The 18,692-nt window shown below is 33.9% G+C and overlaps 1 protein-coding gene across 2 annotated transcripts; it reads left to right on the top strand.

The window, feature by feature from the left end:
• LOC128232838 (sialate O-acetylesterase-like) lies at positions 1-17,584 on the top strand. Of its 2 annotated transcripts, none has more exons than XM_052946605.1 (12): positions 1-267; positions 823-1,059; positions 1,500-1,633; positions 2,061-2,208; positions 4,164-4,253; positions 6,939-7,047; positions 9,955-10,076; positions 11,191-11,324; positions 11,828-11,985; positions 12,667-12,865; positions 13,418-13,505; positions 14,638-17,584. In XM_052946605.1, exons 1-12 carry the CDS (start codon positions 117-119, stop codon positions 14,844-14,846), a joined length of 1,779 nt encoding a protein of 592 aa, XP_052802565.1. In that variant the 5' UTR covers positions 1-116; the 3' UTR covers positions 14,847-17,584. The 2 variants fall into 2 exon arrangements, with proteins under 2 accessions (XP_052802565.1, XP_052802563.1); XM_052946603.1 differs by having other exon boundaries at positions 2,061-2,280.
• Positions 17,585-18,692: the final 1,108 nt, after the last annotated feature.

The raw sequence follows: 18,692 nt of genomic DNA, 5'->3' as shown, positions 1-18,692 counted from the left end.
TCCGTACTGTCGTTTATCTGGCAATACTACAATCCGTACTGTACCTTAGGCTCTTCGGTCTTATGTTGTCGATTTAATATGAGCAACAATGAGTAAAAGTTTTTAGGAAATTAAATATGTTTTACACAATTTTTACAATGCACAGTAATATAATTTGTTTTCTGATACTTTGCTGCTTTTGTTTTACTTGTTGTCATCTGCAAGAACGAGTTGAAGAATTCAACATTGATGTTCAAAAATTTCAAAGGGAACTGGTTCCATTTCAAGGTACTTTCTGTTATGATATAATGATGTATTGAAGTGTTCTGTTATAGCAAAAAAAACATGGTTTGGTTAGGGTTACATCTTTTTAATAACAGGTACTGTAGGGTAGGTAGTTTTTATTATTATTATTTTTCTTAAGCTTTATGTTAGAACATGAATACTCAGCCACATTATATAATTAATGTGCATTAAGTGAACTTTTTTTACCTTTGGACATTCTTCAAAACAAAAATCGCCAATGACTCTGAAGTGGCTGTTAATATGGACTAGAACTTCAATTTCTGGATTGACTAGAAATGTTTATTGTCACACATTTCTGAGACAATTCAAATTATTATTTCATCCAGTGCGTTTTCTTTCAGTCACTTGTTATTGTGTTGTCGTTGTATATATATATATATATATATATATATATATATATATATATATATATATATATATATATATATATATACATGTGTGTGTATAATTGATTTAATCTTTTGATCATGTTATAAGGAATACGCTTGTGATCTACTTAACAAATGTGTTGTATCTGAATCTAAATCTTGTCCACAGATGTTGCCGAAATTCAGTCAAGTACAAAAGGCATCATCAAGCAGGCAAATTTCTCCTTTGCGTCCTACTACAATGACCAGATGGTTCTGCAAGGATCCCCACGCAAGGCGATGGTGTGGGGCTATGCAACAAATGGCACACAGGGGATGCCTGTCTTACTAACTGTGGCAGCTTTGAATTCCACTGACACTTACAAGACAGTTGTTACACAACAGCTCATATGGAGTGTTGCAATTGGTACCTTATAATTGCAACAGTCACATCATTTGATTCATATATATATATGTATACTTTTAATTAACAGGGTCTTAAAGTTTAAAGGCAGAGTTGGCATTAAATATGCATTTGGCAATAAGCAACAAAAACATGGCCTGTACTACAGGTGGCAGAAACATATTTTTCTTCAGCCTATTCAGTATATATATCGAATAGGCTAGAAAAAATGAATATAATTTGTTACTGCCCCCTGTGGCATGTACTTTGTTTTATTTTAGTTGGAAATGAACTCAGTTACTGGTAATATTGATTGTTCTCATTATAAATGACTTAAATTAGGTCATGTTCTACATGCATTTTCAAATTATTCTGTCCACATGTATAGTTAAGTGAACTTTTAGAACTTCGAACTATTTTTAATCAATGTGATTGACTCTGATTCTCCATTGCTTTTATTTTAGGTCCCTACGAGGCTGGAGGGCCATACAATGTGTCTGCCAAGCTGAAGTCTTCTGTGATTACACTAACAGACATCCTGTTTGGAGATGTGTGGATCTGCTCGGGTCAGTCCAACATGCAGTACCCCATGAGTAAAGTGAGCAATAGGTTTTCTTAGTAGTTATGTTTGTATATATACTTGAGATCTTGGATAACCCATGTTAGCATATTGTACTTTTATGGGTTTTGTATTTTGTTGTCCAAGGAGGAAGACAGTCTGGAAGCAGGTAGACACACTTTTTATTAAATTAAGTTAAATTGGACACAGACTTGCTTTAATTTTATCAATACTGAGAACTCCATGATTCGGATGCTGACCATCCAGTATTTGAGCTACCTTGACAGGTAAGGTCATCTTTTGTCAGACTTGATCAACCCAAAAATTAAAATGCATTAGAGGTAAATGGTTTACGCCTGAGCTTGGTGGGCGATTTTTGAGAAGAATAGTGGGTTTTGAAAAAAGCTTTGATCTGTTATTCAAATTATTACATTAAGTTATTTTCAAATCAGTGTAACTTTTGCAGGTGTTCAACAGCACAGCAGAGCTGGCAGACACTGTCAACTACCCGGATATTCGGGTGTTTGTTGTGAATGACAAGACATCAAACATGCCCCTCTCTGACCTTTCTGCCAATGGTGGAATACTTCTTCCATGGACCAAGCCATCTCCAGGTAAGGCCACCCACATCTCTGACCTGTCTGCCAATGGTGGAATACTTCCTCCATGGTCCAAGCCATCTGCAGGTAAGGCCAAACCTCTCTGACTTGTCTGCCAATGGTGGAATACTTCTTTGATGGTCCAAGCCATCTCCAAGTAAGGCCACGCTCCTCTATGACCTGTCTGCCAATGGTGGAATACTTCTTCCATGGACCAAGCCATCTCCAGGGTAAGGCCATGGCTCTCTATGACCTGTCTGCAAATGGTATATAGGAAGAGTCTATGGAGTCCTTTCATGGGATTGCATTGCCAAGGTCAAGGTCACTGTTACTTACCGTATTATATCATGCATAGGACGCACTTTTTTACCCCCAATTCTCGTCTTAAAAATTGCCTGCGTCCTTTCTATGCTATTAGAATTTCATCTGTTTTTTTCCAAGTCCATTTCAGGTCGAAAATATCGGACCGGGGAAGAACGCGGTAATAGTAAGTATCTGTACTGCGTCACCGAAGAGAACAACTGACATAGGTAAAATCACGCAAGTTAACACACGCAGAAATATATTGAATGTTTACTTTAAAATGATTTATTGAGAAATAAATTGAAAACAAACATGAGTGTTTGCTTTTTTATAAAAGGGACGCTACTCACAAAAACTCGATGTGAGTCAGCACTTTAACTGGATTGAGTTATAACGGCAACGGAAAATCGGGAAACGAGGTAAATATCAATTAATTGTGTTCATGATTTTAATGTTTCGATATTTTACAAAACATTTTGGTTGTATGTTACTGTTTTAAAAAATTAATAAAGGAATGTGCATAATGCAAAGTAGCATTATTGTCACTATCAAATCTTTTCAAATGTGCGAATGTGTGAAAAACACCCGCTGTCTGTCATTAGAAAAACATCAATAGAACAAACTATTGCGATGGTAATTCCGTATGGTTGTTTGTTCGCACTTAACCCGATGTGCCTTCCGCTGGCAAGGCTAATTACCGACATGCATTAATTATGCCAACATGCTTTAATCCGTGCAGCGACAAGCCTTATCAAAACAATCAATAGTTTTGACAATACACAGTTTTGTTGCGATTGCAACGGTTGCAACGGTTGACTGTCATTAAGAAGGCATGTCGGGACTATTGCAACGGTTGCAACGGTTGACTGTCAGTCGGGACTATTACGGCATTTGTATAAGTCTTATAATATGCGTGAATGTTCTCAAAATATCAAGACATATATCATTGTTGTGTATGCTAAATTACGACGATAATTATCGAAATACACAAGACAGTTATCGAAATATGCCTTATATACAATTTTTTGGTTGTCTTTTACTTCAATATATGTTATAAATTCTTTACCAACCTCAATTTTTCGGCTCCGATTTTGACATTTTTCCGCTGCGTCCTATCTTTAATATTAAGGGTTTTTACCCGTTTTCTCAACTATTTTTTTGCCTGCGTCCTATCTATGCTAGCGTCCTATACATGATATAATACGGTAGAATAGGGTCAAGATCAATATAACTAAATATACCTTAATACTCGTTGGTATTGAATATCTTTAGTTAGGGTTGACAAATTGTTGGTATGAAGGAAGAGTTTATGGAGGACTCCCATAGGCTTGCATTTGGGGCCCCTAGGGTCAAGGTCAAGGTCACTGTTACTAAAAATAGAAAAAAAGGTTGAAATTGAAATCTCAAAATAAAGGCTGAAGTTTTTCTGTCTTTTTTATTGCTTTTGACAGGCACACATTACATCATTATTGTATACATTTCTAAGACAAAGTGGCGTATAGTCGAGCGCGGTGTCCCACGATAGCTTTTTTTCTCAATATTTATCAAACCAATCACCTCATAAACATGGAAACAACTTTCTTGTGAACAAAGATGTAAAAAAATAAAAAATATATTTGAACAACTTACAAGTTCCTGAGTACATCCTGGTCTTGTTTATTTTTCAGCCACCATTGGAGGAAAGCAGTTCACCCAATTTTCCGCAGTGTGTTGGCTCTATGGGAAATACCTGTATCAGCAGCTGAAAAAACCTCTAGGTTGGTTATCACTATTTTTTGTGTTCTTTGATGTCTCTTATTGTCAGCTCATCTGCTTTTCGAAGAAAAAAGTTGAGGTATTGTCATAGCCTTCTTGGTGTTATCATCGGCATTCAACATCTTTAACCTTATTCATAACTCCATTCAAAGGATTTATGATGTTCAAATGAAACTTGGTACATATGTTGTCAGCAAAATTGCACACATGTTCAAGAAGACACATAACTCTGCCTTTAACGATTGTGAAGTTATGACCCTTCTTTTACTAAAAAAAGCATAACAGACGAGCATTGATGTTCACTTTGTGGAGCTCTTGTTATATAATATAATTTTTTTTTAGAATATGTTAGACTTAAAATACATATAAAAAAATATACATAACTTACTTTGTCACTGTCTTTGCAAGACTCACCATTGCTTTCATACCCATTCGGGCATGGCAAACAACCATTAAAAATATATATAAGTGACGACTCCTTTAAAAAGGGCACCAAAGGTGGCAGTATCATAATTTTTAACTGAATCCAAAGCAGTAATATCTTTGAAGCATTTGCAAAGAAAATCAGAATATCTCATTTTTTTGGCGTTGCTATGGAAATTTTCACTCAACAAGAGTACATAAAAATTAACAGGAAATTGCTTGCAAAATTGAGGTATTTATAAACAAACAGTTAAATGATGTTACACATTTTATCACAAATAATGAAGGAAAAAAAGATTTGAAAGTGTCATGACAAAAACTAAAACATTTATCAATAAAAATATGTTGCTATGGCAACTGATTTCTAAATCCATCCTAAAGGAACTAAAAGCATTTTGCTTGCAAAACTATTAAAGATAAAATGGTGGTATTTTAGAATATCATATTATTTAATGATAAGACAGTGTTAACAATGAACGTTACGATCAACTGCATCAAAAAGATGTTTTGTATTGCATTAACATACAATTTTGTTTAAGAAATCGAATTGAACCATGTCAGACATACAAAACTTGGGAAAACAAAAGGATATAATCATAAGCAATATAAACTACATGTGTATTATTCCCTACAAGCAATTTAAAATTTAGATTACTTCTGTGGTCCGTATGCAAATTGCTTCAAAATGTTCTAGATATTCAAAAAAAGGTTGCCATGGTTTATAATTTTAAGTAAATGTAGTTTTTCTCATTGATGTAATGTTCTAACATTCAGATAATATTTAATCATAAAGTATGTTTGCAAGATATATTTTAGTAGCTATGTGATAGAAGCACTTTAAAAAAAAATCAGTGTTTTTTGTTGCCATGGTTACAATATTAAAACATAGTTTTAACTTATATATCTATAAGAGTTTTAGCCAGTTTTTAATCATAAAGCACACTTTGGGAATTTATATTTTTGTAATTATGAGTTAAGAAACACTTTTTTATCAATGTGTTCTTCTGTTGCCATGGTAACCATACTGAAATGTAGTATTTCACTCAATCCTTATGAGGGTTTTAGACAGGTTTTAAAAAGGGCAGGGTGCTGCAGAAAAGGAACATGGTGCTAAGGGAGTAAAGGGCACATTGCATTGGGCTATGAAGAACTTTAACATAAATATGACAAAAATGTTAGAAATGGGTTTTTTTTTTAAATTATATTATGTTTCAACGAATATTCATGAAGGAAACTTTATTGCTACATTTGGGTGCTACCAAAAAAGGACAGGGTGCAGCATCCTTCCATAATTCTGTAGTTAAAACCCTAGTAACCTTATACACACTTAACAAAAAAAAAATGCACCTGCATAATGTAAATTACTGTCATCATTCATATTAAATACCAGCAAAATAAATGTTTAACTGCTTTTGATCCAGTTTGACTAAAAAGGTCATATATTTTTTTTTTCTTTTCACTTGATCATATGAAGAATTAAGGGTGTATTATATTTCACAGAATGTTTTGGTATTCTTATATGGAGCAGTATTTTGTATTTATTTCCCAGTAACAACTAGGTTATCTTAATTTGGTTATGTATGCTCGTATTTATTTTTACTGTCACAGTTGCTTAATTCCAGTAATATTTCACACACTTAAATATACTGAGGCTTCACACACTTAAATATACTGAGGCTATGGCCGATAATGATTATAGGCAGTGAACTGACCATGTTAATATCCATCTGAGAATAGCACAAGATCTAAGTAAAACAGGTTTATTGGTATTCATAAATACCTGAAACATTTATCTGAATGTCCCTTGAATTAGGAATGGCTAAGTCGTAACTGATGACCTGGGAAATACAAACAAAATTAATGCAACAACAAAAATTTCAAACTTAAAAACATTTGACCAGACAAATGGTGAAGACATTAAAAGCAATCGAAGGCATGTCTTATGTTAATATTTTATATGGAAAAAAAGAAGTTAATTTAGAAATTACAGTCAAAACCCTTAATTGAATATTGTTGGTACTTACCGTGGCCCCACATCCATAACCATATCATGTAACATAAGTGGATCACGCCGCGCTTGACTGAGCTTACATAATATACACGAACCACATATAAAATTCACCTGCGAAACATTAATTATTATTCTATTATCTCAATAATTACCTTGCCATCTCTGTACCCCTTTCTACAGGCATAGTCAAGTATGTCGTTTGTGCAAATCAAACATATTGGAATTTATGAATGCTTCCCAACTTTGCTTGCAGGTTTGGTAGAAACAAGCTGGGGTGGAACTCCTGTAGAAGCCTGGTCCTCTCCTGACGTCCTCAACAAATGTGGCCTGAAACAGACCAATCAGACCAATCAACTGACACAGTATGTTGTTTTGAGCATGCATTGAATTGGTATATATATACGCTGTATTCTGTTAATCTGTTGAAATTAGAAGATGAGTTATGAGTGTCGGCTGAGAAAATGTTGTAAAATGTGTAAGGTTTGCAAATGAACGATTGACAATCAGTTAAACAAAACATGTTAAAATAGCAACGTTGCAACAACCAAGGTCATTTATGGTTACCCAATTACCACCCAGAACCGAAACTGGAGGAGTCTGACACAACATTTCAAACAGGCAACAAGTCTCGTTTGAAGTCACCAAGTGGCATTGGCAGATATGAATTGTCAATCATTATAGTTGCACACCTGATTGTTTTAGATTACACTTTCAGTGCAGTCTGGCAGTTCAAATTCAGCTTTTATGTCATTTGGTACCTATACGCTGTATTTTCATGTTCCCAAAACTTGTTCAGCAGGCCATCATTGTTAAGGGTGCCTCTATTCAATGCTGCTAAACCTTGAAACGCTAAATCTTATCAGTACTAGAGAGAGAATTTTCATATGTACCGTAAATGACTGGGTATAAGACGATAGGGGGTATTAGACGCAGGAGAAGAAATCTGTGAAAAGTCCAAGAAAAAAACTTTTAATCTATGTTTTTGGTTAAAAGACGCATAGTCAAATCCTCTGGCATTTTCGGTCACCATGTTTTTTGACAGTGACAAAAAAAATGTTTTTCTTGAAAATGGTGACGGTTATCTTTAAAGCCATACAATGATAAACTGTTGAGAATGAAAAGTTGAATTATGCAAAAACCTTATATTGTACGGGTTTGTTCTCAAAATGTCAACACCTACAGAAAAGAATAAAGAATGTGACAAAGTGCGAAAAAAACAAGACCATTATCGCAACAGTTTGTAGTATTGGTATGTTAAACAGGTTAAAGGCAGTCGAGTTTTTCACACCTTCTCGTACAACTGACAAAACATATTTAGACAGTGCCCAACTTTGCTTTTTTATATGCAAGTTTAATTATTGTTCAATTCAATTTATTATTCAAAATAATATTGAATAACTTGAAATGAAAAATATTTTTGTGTCAATTATAAACGTCTTCTGATATACTGTATCCCGATCTTCAACTGCCGTTTTAACTCGTATATACTCGATCAATATGACACGAGTAACATCCCTTTCTACATAAATCTATACAAACTCTTGGCTTGAAATCGACCTAAGAAAAAAAGTTAAAAAAATTGTCACTGGGTATTATACGCAGGCATTTTCTGCATCGAAATCTGAGGGGAAAAAGGGCGTTTAATACCCAGTCATTTACGGTAATAAAAGCGCTTAAAGCATTGATTGGCTTTCGGCCTGCAACGTTTTGTGAGTATAGTCATGTAATTGTAAAACATAATTATTAACATAAAAATTTAAAGATAGTATATGCTCGCTCATAATTTCCTTCACAAACACTTAAAGTTCATTCTCAATGAGATCATGCAGTATAACACACTTGAAATGTGGACTACGCCAAATAGTTACTTCTAAGGTATGGAGTAATTCTCAATATCATATTAAACCCTTAATGAACAATGCACTGCCACGGAAAAGGCATTAAGGAAATTTTAGTAGAATCTACTCTACACTTGAAACTTGACTTGGGCGTATTTAATTTACTACCAGGGTATGCCAGCTCAACCAAATGAATCCCAACAAAATGCATTGGACATATTAATTAGTTTAATGTTTAAGCCTTCTTTCTACAATGCCAAATACCTCTGGCTCGAATCACACACATACTATTTATTTCCTGTATGTTTGATGTACATACATGTATCTTAATTATGCCGTCAACGTATATCACTCGTGGACAAAATGAACAGATTTACATGAACAGATAATATCAGTTTAAAAAAAAAAAAATATGCATCATGCTACATGCTCAAAATATTGGACTGAAATGACTGAGACAAACTGAGAAATATTCACATACTTTCCGTTCGGCATTACATGGCTATGACACAAATTGTAGCAGGTCGATAGCCTGTCAACGTTTTACGCCATTTATTTTGAGTGGTAAAAGTGTAATATATTCATTTATTAATGGTTAAAAGGGTGTTAGTATGTACTTACACAAGAGAATGGTTTTATATGACATACATTTTACAAACACAAGTATACACTAACAATCTCAATAAAAAAATGTCAAGAAATTTAAAACATAGAAAATACACTCATGAAATAACTAAATCCCCCCAAGAAAATGATTGTAGGATAAAATGAAGCATTCATTTAAAACATTATGAACTTATATTTAACGCCTAATCAGCATCATAATACGATCCATGTTTTTCCGGGTTTTGACGACTTCCCAGAGTTTATTTCCGGGGAGTACACCTTCCGAATACGATGACCCACATTCTATTCTAAACTACAATGTACATGTAGATATTATCGGTCTGCGGCCGAAGCAAAATCGAAAAACAGGTATAAAGGATTCTGCTTTTTATATTGCCTTCTGTAACTCGCCGATATTAAAATAATTGCTTATTGAACAATTAAATTGCGTTATATTACGCAAAACGCAGCTTATTCGAACTATATTAACCGCATAACATAGATTGAGAACTCATTACAGCGTTATTTACAGCAAGCTAATTAATATGCAGAACGCAGTCCGTAGCTATTGCCTACTAGGTACTACGTTTGATGTGAATGTAAATGTAAATTAGGTCGGTGACCACCGCAGTTCTAACCGTGCTGGGGTTGATACGCCCGTGCGCGCATTAATTTGCCAATAGTGAAAAATGTTATGTCGATCTGCCGATGCGATTTCCGAGATACGGTTATAAAAGTCTGCAGGCCTAGCGGCCTACAGCCTAAAAATGGCTGAAGAAGAAAAGTATGGTTCTAATTATACAATCAATTCTCTTACTATTTCAGCCATTATGAGAGCAATAACACCATTGCACCTCTGGAAGGGCCTCAAGAGTTCTCTGTACTGTGGAATGCAATGATCCACCCACTCCTGAACATGTCAATATATGGCGCCATCTGGTATCAGGGTGAGTAGGATTGTCAAAAGTTGCCAAAAAATTACAACTCTTTGTATATGAAAAGATTTCTGAAATTGGTTTTACAGAAGGAATTGTTTTATATCAAAAAGTTGCCACTCTTTCTTCATGAAAAGATTTCTGGGAAGGGATATTTACAGTTTAGGAGGTATTTGCCTGTCACTCAAGAAGTCATGTGTTTGAGCCCCTAAAGGGGCTGCCACTCAATAAAATGGACACAAGTTCTGGCGAACCTTGAAAAATGAACTGGAGTATGACTCATATTGAAAAGCTTATTGATCATTTCACAATTAAAAATGCAAAAAACTAAACTGTAAGGCCAATGTTTTGTTGTTGTTTTTCATTATGCTGACAATAAATATATACCATTTATATGGTTTATATGCCTGTCTCAGACCTGTGTAATCACTGTTTTGCTGTTTTAAAAATTATATACTGGTATATATTGGAAAAAGAATTGTCATCCCTTTATGGTTGGCAACACTGCAAACCAGTCTTGTAACAATAGTTTTCAATGAAATGTCCATAACCTTATCGGCTCAACATTATTAAAACGGTATATTTTTAGTTTAAAAAGGATGATTGCTTTTTTATTAGTAATAAAATATAAAAACAATATCACTTTTATTTTTATCAAATCGAAAAGTAAACTAGCACAAATTTTCCCTCTTTCCTGTGGACAGTATTAAAATAAAAAAAGTCGTAGTGACAAAAAAAAAAAATGTGTTAAGAGAATTCATCTCAGATACTGATTAAATTGGTAATTTAAAGGAAAGTGATACTTTTTTTGAAGTTTTAAGTCAACATTGCTTTTTGGTGCTCATTTTAATACACATTCGTTTATACTAATTTATTTTTGCTCGCTTGTAAGGACACCTTTTAAGCTGATATGAATCGCTATCGACCCATTTCCTGTCCTTTTTGAGAGGCCACAAAAGTACCCCAGTTGAGGCTTGAACTAACAAACTCTTGGGTGAGACGTGGACACCTTTACCACTAGACCACCCCCACTTCTCCATTAATACCCATTAATCACAGAATTAGGTACATGTAATATTCAAAACATAAAATAATTGGTGGTACACAATGGCATTCAATGTTGCAGGTGAAAACAATGCCCTGGCTGGGCATCACATGGACAAGTATAACTGTACGTTCCCTGGTATGATTGATGACTGGAGGAAGAAGTTTCATGCCTCCAGTGACACAGACTCTACATTCCCTTTTGGTTTTGTGCAGGTATGTGTTCGTTTGCATATCTTTAAATAGATTTTGATTTTGTGATATTTGTTTTAGCTCGTCGGTTTTTTTAAGTAGATGAACAAAATTTTTTTTTGTGATTGCCTTTGCACAGGTGTTGTAGCTGTCAAAAACTTAAACGTTGTCCTAAGTTTTTCAATTAAAACTTGGTACACATGTAAAAACACTACACACATGTAAAGTAAGGGCCATAACTTTGGCTTTAATAATTATTGTTTTTTGCTGCTAGTTCGACTGTAAAACACAACAACAGGCAAACATTGGCATTTGCTCCACAATAATCTTGTAGCTGTGTTGTCTTCTAGAAAAACTTCTGTATAAAGATTATATAATAACAAAAATAGAATTGAAAACTTATACTTGTAAGAAATGAAATGGAAAACATTCATAAAAAAATTCAAGAAAAAAATCAAATTATTGGTGAACGTGATATAATTATACATTTTCGCGTTAAAAAATCGAGAAATCCTGTGTACGTTCAGCTAGCAGGCTATCGGCCAGACTACTCGATCAGTTCAGGTTTCCCGGACATTCGGTGGCACCAAACGGCTGACTATGGCTACGTTCCGAACCACCGTCTACGCAAAGTGTTTATGGCTGTTGCCATGGATCTGCCAGACTTCCAATCCCCTTTAGGAGCGTAAGGGACTATTTTGAAAAATTCTTGTAAATAATTAGCGTCATTTCAGTTTGAAATGGTAACTTTAAAAATGTTCTGGATAAAATGAAATACTTATGAGTAAAGGTCACTTATTTATAGTAGTAAACACCTTGTACTGGGATGCGAACAAAATCAATAAGTGATATGCTTTTTATTATATGCTTTTTGATGGTTTATAGAGATTGTTTCAAACAGTGAAAATATCAATTTGATATTTTTCACTGTTTTGAAAATTTAGCCAGCTCTCAGTTCCTAATCATACGCCAGCGTGCACAGGGCTGGGACACAATTTCAATGACGTCATTTCTGAAATGATACAAATTGGCACATTTTTCTAAAAAATTGTAATTAAATGACTTTTAATACCAATTTTGGGCATATAATATAAAGACAAATAGTTTGTTACAGTGTTAGATAGCAATATATTTCATCTTGTGAACACCAAAAATGAATAATTCCTTTGTGGCTACGCCACTTGTGAAATATATCTTTCGGTGTTCACTCTGGGAAATATATTACGATCTTACACTTAAACAGTTATAGTCTACGTACTTGGTGTTTATCTATGATGTTTATATCTCTTTTTTGAAAATGCTTACAACCAAACTGTTTGATAAAGAATAGTGATGATATTAAAATTTAAAATAATTTTTAAATCAGAATTCATCCCCGAGACAAGCAGGATGTGGCTCGCCGTCTGGTGCTGGGTGGGCTGGCGGTGGGTTACGGACGGAATGTGTCATTTCAAGGCCCATACCCAGTACAGGTGCACGTATCACGGGAGCTACCCTACAACTATACACAAGTCGAGATACAGTATTCAATGGCTCTTACCCAGCTGTGGCTGGATGGATTTGAAGTAAGTGGAGAATAAGTTGAGTTTTCATTGATATCAAAACATTCTTTTGTTAATGAGCTTATCTATGAATCAAAGAAAAAAGTTGAGCTATTGTCATAGCCTTGGTGTCGTTGTCTGCGTTGATGTTGTTGTGCAAAAAACTTTAACCTTTGCCATAACTCTAACATAGTTAAATACTGTCGAACCCCTTTGATTCAAACTCCCAGGGACTGGCAAAAATGCATTGAGCCTCCAAAAATTCAAGCAAGGCGGGAATTCTTACCCTCAGATACAAAAATTGGTCCTTTACATTCAGTTAGAGCCAACGAAGAATTTAGGCCAAGTAATTTCGAGCCAACAGGGTTTGACTGTATATTCAAAAGTAACTTACCGGTAGAACACAATACTAAGATGTTCATAGGGGCCTATAACTCTGGCTTTAATAATTGTTGAGTTAAGGTCTTGGCATTACTTCGCTGCGCTCTTGTTAAATTTTGTTATTATATGATCCCTTATGATAGATTTGCATGCTCAAGTTTACAATGTTCAGACTTCGTTACCTCTTTCCTGTAGATCTGCTGTTCATTTGCACGTCCAGCTGTGTGTGAGACGGGGAAGTCCTGGTGGCTGCCCACCACGACCATGCAGGCATACGACAGAGGTAGGACATTTCTACATACAATTGCAATATACTTTGAAAAGTTCATTTATTTTACGTTGATTGTGAAACAAGTTATTTAAGGAATGAATTGCGGGGTCGATGTCATTATCGGGGTATGAACGCAATTGGGCTGGTCTAAGTGTGTGGAGTCCAAAGGACTCCACGCATACTTTGACCAGCCCAATTGCGTTCATATCCCCGATAATGACATCAACCCCGTAATTTATTCCTTATATTTACACCAATAGTTCATTATTTTATTCAAGAAACGTTAAAAAAATACTTCATTTCATTTCAGATTACCTTTCAGTATTCCTTTCTTACCCATTCTGTAAATAGGATGACTCGACTGTTACCGGAATTTTTTTTTTAAATGACGTCACAATAACGCGGGAAATGATCAACCACTTGAAATCGCTTTTAAACATAAAATTGAAACACTTTTGGCAACAAAACGTTTAAAATTTTAATAACTTAGCACTTTCTAAAATGTTGATTTATACTTTACGGGACTTGCTGACACAATACAAACAATAACAAGATCAATAGTTTTCATGTATATTGTTATGCGATGAATTGCGATCCGAACATATCCGAAGATGTTGCGTTCATCGATTGATGAACGCAATTGCCGAAAGGCAGTTCATTTAAGGAATGGAAGTTGAGGTGTCAATATTACAACATTATATGTAACACTTACCCTATAACTCTTGTTGCAAGAGTGAGGTTTTATGCACTTGTATTCTCTGGGTGGTGTAGTTGCATGAACTCATTTTACCATTTAAATGAAGCATTAAATACAAAGCTTTAAACCAATCATATGTCAGGTCCTTATTCTATACATGTGGACTTTGTATTGTACATATATTTAAACAAATATCATGGTCATTTAAGCTAAAATCTTTTGTTGAATAAAATACATACATTTGCATTTTATCTTAGGATTGACTTGTACTTTTTGTGGGTTAATGCAGTATGAATGCTCACTGCGGTGTTCTTGCATATCCATGACAACACGCTTGTCCTAAAGAGAGCAGCAATGAAATAGTCATTGACGTTATATCTAGTTTTCAATAGAAATGACTTTAGCAACATAAATATTATATCTTATATACCCTGTTTGTTTTTAAAGCTAATGTGACAGAAAGCTACGCATCCCAGTGTGACTTGGAGAGTCTTGTAGGCGTACGCTATGCCTGGAAGGAGTCCCCGTGCCCCTTCAAGAATTGTGCCATCTACGGGACCCAAAACCACCTCCCCATGCCTCCCTTCACTTACCACGGAGAGAGATTTACCCGCCATTTCAAGGCTGATGGCAGTTTTCATGTGGTTATCAAATGATAATCTATGATATTCAAGAGAGTGAAGTTGTCAATGTTGTCATACTGAATACAGTTTTGTTTTGCATCAAAGATGCTATGTATATGTTGCTTATTTAGACATTTATTTAACATAATGGAGGCTGAACTATTGTAGATTTATAATCTATTTATTATAATGAAATGGGTTTTTCTTATTATAAAATTTATATTAAGTTTGAGATAATGCCATAGATGTTATGCTAAGTTGTTAAAGCACTTTCAAGATCAAAGCTACTACTGATTATAATGAGAAAATTCATTGAGTAAAATTGTGCAATGCATATTGTAATAAGTCTGTGATATTTTGGAGAAAAAATCACTGAGATTATGCTAAACTTTTTATAGTTTAAGGTCAAAGGTTGTTTTAAGTCTTGATGTCATCAGCCGCATTGTCATGGTGCATTTTTTCACCTTGGCCATAACTCATGAGCTGTTAAAGATACTCAAATGAAACATGGTACATATCTTGCCAGACTCAGTACACACATGAACAGGAAGGCCCATAACTCTGGCTTTTATAAAAAAAATCAGTTATGCACCTTGGTTGACTGGGGGAAAAACAGACAAGCATTGGCTTTCGCACTGCTGCACTCTTGTTCTGTATACATTTTTTAAGCAATATATTGCTATTTTGATATCTTGTACATTCCATACTGCGTATTCACATTACATGCGTTTTATATGAATCTCATGTTAAAGTTTCAGTTAAAAGTATTTACTGCTTATAATAATAATAATATGATTTGCAGATCTGCTTTGTTTACAATCAGTTTAAATTTTTATAGTTGATGTGGGCTTCATCATATCAATTCCATTTGATCATGTGTAAATTGTTGTGCCTTAGCTTAAATTGTATAATCATTTAAAAAAAAGAAAAAGAAAAACAGTGGGACGAACAGTTTCTCTTAGGCCTTGAACCTATTGTGCCTGTAAACCATGGTGTATATTTTATTTTGGCTTCTAGGGCCGTATTAAATGTAATTTGTATTTTAACCTTTGACCTGCCTCAGTGATACCATTCCCTCTATAGTTCAGTTATTTTTACAGTCCTATCAAATCACATTGATTCTAATCTTAACCTATTTTTCATTATTTTTAAAGTATAATCGAATCACTCTATTCTAATCTTCAATTTAAGTTTAATCTAAGTTGTTTTTGAACATGGCCCCTGGGGTGTATACGTTGTATTATTTTATTATATTTTAGTTGGAAAATACTGCTCTTAGTATAATCAAAATGAAAAGTTAATATTATCAAAATAGGAACATAGAGACAATAAAATTTATGAATGTAACAGTTTATAAGTTACAAATTTACTAATGTATAACATGGGTTTCTTGAGTAACACATGTATAAATGTAGCACATGGGTTTCTTGAGAAACAGATTGATGAATGTATCACATGGGTTTCTTGAGTAACAAGATTATAAATGTATCACATGGGTTTCTTGAGTAACAAGATTATAAATGTATCACATGGGTTTCTTGAGAAACAGATTGATGAATGTGTCACATGGGTTTCTTGAGAAACAGATTGATGAATGTATCACATGGGTTTCTTGAGAAACAGATTGATGAATGTATCACATGGGTTTCTTGAGTAACAATTTAAAAAGAAAATCATGAATGTATCACATGGGATACTAGAGTAATAAATTAATGAATGTATCACATGGGTTTCTTGAGTAACAATTTAAAAAACAAATTCATGAATTTATCACATGGGTTTCTTGAGTAACAAGTTTACAAATGTAACGCATGGAATTCTACAGTAGCAAATTTATAAATGTATCACATGGGTTTCTTGTTGAACAAATTTATAAATGTATCACATGGGTTTCTTGTTGAACAAATTTATAAATGTATTACATGGTTTCTTGTTGAACAAATTTATAAATGTATCACATGGGTTTCTTGTTGAACAAATTTATAAATGTATCACATGGGTTTCTTGTTGAACAAATTTATAAATGTATCACATGGGTTTCTTGTTGAACAAATTTATAAATGTATCACATGGGTTTCTTGTTGAACAAATTTATAAATGTATCACATGGGTTTCTTGTTGAACAAATTTATAAATGTATCACATGGGTTTCTTGTGGAACAAATTTATAAATATATCACATTTGTTTCTAGTTGAACAAATTTGTAAATGTATCATATGGGTTTCTAGAGTAACAAATTTATAATGTTTCACATGGGTTTCTATTGTTACAATATTTTTTAACATATCACATGGGTTTTTGATTAACAAGTTTATAAATATATCATAATAACACTAAGCTGGCTGGACCAGCATTTATTGATAAGACTATTTCTTTATTTTTGTGTTATAAGGATTCAAAAAGTGCTTCAAGCAATATCTTAAGAATAATCTTACAACTATTGAAATATAATTAAGATTTTTTACCTATACCGAATGTCAGCTTGTTTGTGTGTTTGTATTTGTGTGTAAGTGGTGTAAGTTTGTTTATTGTATTTGATTATGTGGTGATTATACATGTGTGTCTCTAGTTCATTGCTGTTTGGGCCCTTAAGGGGCCTTGTGCTCCTAAACAGGGTTTATTTTTGAATGTTTCGACTTCTGGGCATGTCCCTGTATTTTTTTATTGTATAATGTATTATCTATTCAGAAGTGATTTTGTGATATTAAGGAATATACCATATATAAATGACTTGTATTCTTGTATTGAATAAAATTATTTTCCCCTGTTATTGGATGTGTTTCAATTTCTGTTTGATGTACATTCATTTGAAATGCATCTCAACATTGAATGAAATTTTAGTTCTCTAAATTTGGAGCAAACATACATACTCATAGTCGAGCCATCATTTCAATGTGTGTACGACAAAATATCGTATTTTTTATCACAAATTTTAATTGAATACTTTGCCAGTATCAGAAGCAATATAAATTTTAACTTGTAAATCTTAATATCCCTTGAGTAATATTTTCAGCCCCCAATTTTTTTTTTCAAAATATATCCCATTACAAATAATAATGAAGGATCTTAAAAATGGATCGTACGATATGATTGTTCCTAATATGGCCAAAGAGTGTCTATTTTGTTATGCATGTGATTTGGTCCATCTCATGGTTTATAAATGCCGATTCAATAGTTATTTAAATATGATCAAAAGTAGCATGCGTTCATGGACTTCAATTACAACAAAAATGGTGGAAATATTGAAAAACCAAATCACATTCTTTCAAAGAGAGCATTTAGTTTTTTTTAAATGTAAGCCTTCAATTCAATTGTCAGTTGTAAAAAAGAAATCTGTTACCATTAAGGAGCTGTATTTGTTTTTATTAGAGGGGGTTGCGAAGTGCTACTTGTACATGTGAACTACTTTTTGTACACTATGTCTTTTGCACTTTGTCACCCCTGGGCCAGGATTACAAACAGCCTCAAGTCTGAATTCAGACCGGAGTGGCAGAACTGCAAATCTTCATTTCATTGTAGCTTTCCTTCTAGTTGAGTATTAATGATGAAATTATTTTTATAAAACAAATGGAATGAAGCTGATTCTCTGTAACTTAATAAAAGTGCTTTTCTGAGACTGAATCAAGACTCAGACTTGAGACTGTTCACTGTAAACATGGCCACAAGTATGAGTGCAATGTGCACTGCACAAGTTTAGAATGAAATGTGCAAAATCACAGGGACAAGTGATTCATGCGAGTGTCAGCAAATGTACATGTCAAAATATTTACATTTGCATAGTCCTTTTTATAGATAAAACTTGACAATCATATTAAATAACACGCAAGAAGTAATGACATCATTGTTTATTTCAATACTGCGCTTTGATTGGATTAGCA

The sequence above is a fragment of the Mya arenaria genome, chromosome 4 (assembly GCF_026914265.1).
Source record: "Mya arenaria isolate MELC-2E11 chromosome 4, ASM2691426v1".
In the NCBI taxonomy this organism is placed as follows: domain Eukaryota; kingdom Metazoa; phylum Mollusca; class Bivalvia; order Myida; family Myidae; genus Mya; species Mya arenaria.
The sequence above is the reverse complement of the archived record's forward strand: the minus strand, read 5'-3'. Positions and strand labels throughout refer to the sequence as shown.

Coding starts and splice junctions, on each gene's coding strand:
- LOC128232838 (XM_052946603.1), top strand. CDS start 117: ATGTTTTACACAATTTTTACAATGCACAGTAATATAATTTGTTTTCTG. Junction 1,634..2,060: donor TGCAGTACCCCATGAGTAAA/GTGAGCAATAGG, acceptor TAACTTTTGCAG/GTGTTCAACAGCACAGCAGA. Junction 13,506..14,637: donor CATGCAGGCATACGACAGAG/GTAGGACATTTC, acceptor TTGTTTTTAAAG/CTAATGTGACAGAAAGCTAC.